This window comes from Mesitornis unicolor, unplaced genomic scaffold (assembly GCF_000695765.1).
Source record: "Mesitornis unicolor isolate BGI_N332 unplaced genomic scaffold, ASM69576v1 scaffold23764, whole genome shotgun sequence".
Classification (NCBI taxonomy): Eukaryota; Metazoa; Chordata; class Aves; order Mesitornithiformes; family Mesitornithidae; genus Mesitornis; species Mesitornis unicolor.
In genome coordinates this window covers 1-5,221 of record NW_010181119.1, presented here as the reverse complement: position 1 = coordinate 5,221, position 5,221 = coordinate 1, and the positions used below count along the sequence as shown (strand labels likewise).

The 5,221-nt window shown below is 45.3% G+C and overlaps 1 protein-coding gene across 1 annotated transcript; it reads right to left on the bottom strand.

Moving 5' to 3' along the window:
* Positions 1 to 846: 846 nt before the first annotated feature.
* NDUFB8 (NADH dehydrogenase (ubiquinone) 1 beta subcomplex, 8, 19kDa) lies at positions 847 to 5,153 on the bottom strand. The gene is made up of 4 exons (XM_010183327.1): positions 5,032 to 5,153; positions 4,326 to 4,425; positions 1,786 to 1,941; positions 847 to 1,076 (listed from the first exon to the last, which is right to left on the bottom strand). The coding sequence occupies exons 1-4, from the start codon at positions 5,148 to 5,150 to the stop codon at positions 984 to 986; spliced, it is 468 nt and encodes a 155-aa protein (XP_010181629.1). The 5' UTR covers positions 5,151 to 5,153; the 3' UTR covers positions 847 to 983.
* Positions 5,154 to 5,221: the final 68 nt, after the last annotated feature.

Genomic DNA, 5,221 nt, shown 5'->3' with positions numbered 1-5,221 from the left:
TCGGCATTCTGTGATCACCCACTCCCACAGCCAAATAGCATGGTCCAAGACATAGCACAGGGGAGCTGAGAGAACTTTTACTGTAAATCAGTACTGAAGGTACTGTCTCCTCCGGTAACAAAGGGGAAAACTTATGCTAAGGGAAGGGTAGAGTTGGAAAAAATCTGGGAGCTAAATAAAATTATATGTTTAATTGCTGACGAAGCCATAGGAAGCCCAAGACCAGTGGTTTGCAGCAAGATGGGCAGAATTCATGGGTCAGATGTAAACCTAACCCTGGGTGGATGAGCTCAGGCCACACAGGAGCAACTGGGGCATCTGTGCTCTTGGACGAAAGCCCAGGCACGGCAGAACAGGTCCGGCCAGAGATGAGACTTACTCAGTAGCCTTTTTGTACCACTGCTGTCCACAGCTTTGCTGTCAGGCTCTGTGCCTCGCTAGTGCTCCCTACTGGTTGTGCAAGCTTCACTTCAGAGGGATCTAGACCAGGAAGACATCAAAGTCAAATCGCAGCAAGGACGGGCAGTTACTCACATGATATGAGACACCCAAGCACTGGCACTTGCCAGTCTGGTACTGCCTGTCATTTCACACTAATTGATGACACTCTAGTTCAACGCCAAGAGGCACCTGCAGCCAGCCACTTGGTAACAGGCAGTATCTCCTACATAAACAGGTTTAGCTAAGGAATGCTTGTGCACAGGGTACATAAACTAGCAGCAGTCCTAGGACTGCACTCAGAACTTTGCCCCCCAGACACCAGTGCATTTAGAAAAATGGCAAAGGTCATTCAATTTCATTGGCATCACTCAACCTTCTCAAACCAACGCAAGACAACCAGCACAGTAGGTATTATCAATGTATTTCACTGCAGTTAGTGGTTGAATGTTGAACAAGCATTAACATTTGCCACAGTGAACACTAGACAAGTTGCCATCCCCAGTGGAGCTGATGCAAGAGAAACACAGCACTTCCAACGACTTTCAGATTTCATAGTGTGTCACCACTGGTGGCTCTTTATTGGGGTCTCCTCCTCTCTCCAGATACAGGTCATTGAAGGGATATTGCTTCGGTCCCTACAAGCAGAGAAAAAGGGTGGCAAATTCACCAAGCAACTTAAGAGGTCAGGGGAAAATGTCTCATCTCGTTCCACCCCCACTCAAATCAAGGCTTGTCATTTACAACTAAAATTTCTATTTCTTAAGTGCTTCAGCAGGTATAGCAGAGTACAAGGAAAGTAAATTCAGAGACAGGGGAGTTTTTTGTACAAACCCATGTCCTTTAACAGAAACATCAAGGTGCCCTTGCATTTAATCTTGACAGCAGTTCAGCTCACAGCATAAGGACAATATACTGCAAAAGCTGTTTGTGTATTCAGATTTATTTTTCAGAAGCACAGTCCAAATTGCCCAAATAATGAGATATATCTAAAAACACAGGGCAAAAGAAAAGATAAAGTATCTCCTTTGTGCAGATGCACCCAGGGGAGGAGAACACTCAGACCAAAGAAGAGATCCTATAAGAAGAATAACTTAAAATTAGTTCCCTGTGAACAGGAACTGCTCACTGTGAAACAGAACCCTCGAGCTGAGCTAAGTCAAGCCAGTCAACAGAACAACTCAGGCTGCGTGAGGCCACAGGACATCCCTTGGCCCAGCCCCTGCCAGCAGCAGGGTTTTGCACTCACACATCACTCAGCTTCAGCAAAACCACTTTTCTGGGCATCACTGGCAACAAGAAACACAGCTACTTTTTTTTTCCCCTTTACCCAATGGTGTCACTCACCACAGGCCTGTAAAACGGATACATTCCTCCAAGACCAAACATGATCAGCATGGTGCCCAAAAAGATAAGGAAGTGATTGCGCATGGTGTGCCAGGGAACTGGAGTGGGGCTTGTATCAACACGGTTCCGAATATACATGTCGAAGTCCCAGTGCATCTGAGGAACAAAGGAAAATCACAGCACGTTTACCAGCAGTACTCAAGCTGCTTCTATCAAGGGAAGAAATGCTCTGCAGCATTCACAAAACTGCCACAAGCTGCTTCACCTCCACCTCATGTGTGGAGATGAAGCAACAGAGGAGATGTCATTTACCTACAGTCACAGCAAGGTGTCACTTACAGTAAAACTCAGGACTTCAAATTGCATCCTATGCACGTACAAGGCAATATGCTTAATTATAGGACAGTGTCCTGGTTTAGTGGGATTTTAAAGTCAGTTTTCTGCTGAGGAAAACTGCAATTTCTCTTTCATGAGAACGAAGTTGGTACAAACTTTGTTATAGGTTTCAGCTAATACTGGTATGCAAGTTGCCATAGTGCTCAAGGTCTGTTTATCTGAGATAAACAGATGCAAAGGCTGGGGGGAGCGGAAACCTAGAGGAGTCAGCCCCAAGGAGACTCCAGGTTAACCAGTTAATACTACTCATACTGTAAATGACACATTCACTATAAATTGGGGAGTTTTCTGGGAACTGCCCTTCTTCCTTCTTCCTCCTTCTTCTCTTCTTCTCCCTTCTGCTCCCTCTTCCGTGGCTGATACCTCGAGAGGGACTTGTTTACCATCCTAACCCTGAGGCCTACTCCCTCACAATACTAGCTGAGTATAACTCTGTGTATTTTATAACTGTTATTAATATTAGTTTATTATTTTTATTACTTTATTAAATATAGTTCTATTTCAACCCATGAATCTCCTTTCCTTTTCCTGACCCCACTCCCTGGGTGAGGAGGAGGCATCGGGTGATAGAGTAACTGTATAAACCACAACAGATAGCAACAGCTTTTATTTACAGACATAATCACTCCACCTTAGATTTGTTCTTTGAAAAGGCATGGTATAAACAGGTACCCTCACTTATGGAGGTTTAGAAACAGAAGCAGTGGTGTTATTTCAAACAAAGCAGCAACTACCTGTCACTTGGAAGCTGGTTCCTCAACAGGTAGAGCACCTGCCACTGTGACTCCATGACAAGAGCAGGGCTGGTAGCAAGCTAATGCCCACTGAAGCAGAGGGCATTTAAGCTTCTGCCTTGACATAGACAGAGGGAAGTCTCAGGCATGTTCTGCCTAGAGTCTCCTTTCATATTAATAAAAGCAGAGAGTTCATTAACTGGCAGCCCAAACACTGCCTACAGCTCCCCAGCTTTCTCCTTTGTACACAAGGCCGTTTGCTGTCAAACCCAGAGATCCAGACTGAGCAGAATGCCACTGCCTAAGCAGAGGCATCTGCTGACACCCAGGATGCACCAGTATATTCCACTCGGCCTACTGCTGTCAATCCCATGTGCAAGGGTATCCAGACCACATAGACAGAGGGAAGTCTCAGGCATGTTCTGCCTAGAGTCTCCTTTCATATTAATAAAAGCAGAGAGTTCATTAACTGGCAGCCCAAACACTGCCTACAGCTCCCCAGCTTTCTCCTTTGTACACAAGGCCGTTTGCTGTCAAACCCAGAGATCCAGACTGAGCAGAATGCCACTGCCTAAGCAGAGGCATCTGCTGACACCCAGAATGCACCAGTATATTCCAGACCAGCCTTCCTGTATCAAGCACCACAACACCACAGAATCACCATGGGTTTTTCATGTGCTTCTACAGTCGTTACAATGTGCACTTTAAGCTTTGCCACGGTACACATGCTACGATGCTGTTGCATGTTCACACTATGATACATTACAAACACATGCTTAGATAATCTCCACTTTTAGTAAGGAGAGCTCAAGTCAATTACCAAGTTCAGTAACCACAGTGATTCACAGAAAGCCCATGCACTAACTGAAAAGCTCTCTCTGTCGAGGAGTTTGAGGAACTTAGATTCTGAAAGTTAACACAGGTGCTCTGTTCATCCATTTCCCTTAAGAATACCTGCAAGCTTTCTTCAGAGAAAACCTCTTTATTTGTATTCTATCCCAAAACAACCCTGGAGTAATAAAGCAGCAATAGCTTCTTCCATTGCACTGAAAGGACTTTACTCGTTTAGCTTCTTTGCTAAATGATCCTGAACGAAGCTCTCTACTGAGTCAGATCAGGCAAAGAAAATATATGAGACTTCCCTATTCCTACAGAGAAATTTAAGTTTGTAAATTCTCCCTCCTCATATGTAACAAGGTGTTAAACATTCCTCGGCACTTCCAAAATATTTACCCCGATGGCCACAGCCTAAGTTCCCCTCCAACCGACTGTCCCAGCTTGCACAGGGAACACATATCTGCACTTGGCAATGCAATTACACAAAGAATTAAACAGAAAGCGCTATCAAGATGTGCATGTTAGTAACAGGAGCATTGTAATTATAATGAAAAGCACTACTAGCATTCCTACCGGCTCTCCCCAGTTATGTCTCATGTCTGGCTGGTCCCACTGGTACCAGGGGTCTCTCTCATGAAAAGACTTATCAGGGAGCTTTGGATAGTCACCATACCTGTCAGAAACAGACCAAAAAAACCCCTGAACATAAAGAAATCTGTATTAATTTAGATGCATTTTACAGGAGGCACTATAGGATAGGCTTATGGACATAGAAGACACAGACATTATTTCATTTTTATAGCTCCAACGTATGCAATTTTTTTTAAATGCACACATGTGACTAGCACAACAATCATCACCTCGATACCAGTCATTGTAACAAACAGCATTCCTCAAAGTGGCCTTTTTGGGCTATACTAACTAAAAGATAATGCAAGCTTAGCTGAAATACAGAACCCTAGTTGCCCAGCATTCTGCACATGTCAAATTATTTCCCAGCATTCAAACATCTCCTGAAATCTTTACCCCAGGGATGGTTTTCCATTCATCCCTCTTAGCCATATGAAGTCTTTCATACAGTATTTTATTCACATCGCCCTCCAACTCATACCATTTATTCCTGCTTTAAAACACTGATGTGTGCCTTCTAAGCTCATGGCACAGCATCTCCAGGCATTCAGTAGAGACCACCAGCCTGCAGCATCCCCCTCACAAAGCCAGAAGCTGCTGGCCTTGGCCTCCTCCCCGGCCGCAGGGGCACGGGATCCCCTGAGCTCACCCAAAGCCTTCATCGGGGTAGGGTTCATAGTCTTCCACCCGCATGTTGTACTTCTTCGCGGCAGCTGCCCGCTCCTCCGGCGTCCGGGGATACGGCCCGGGCAACAGGTCCTTGGACATCTCCGAGGCTGGCAGGACAGCAACAAGGCAGGGGTAAGCTCCGGCCCCGCAAGCAACCGCAGCTGCAGCCT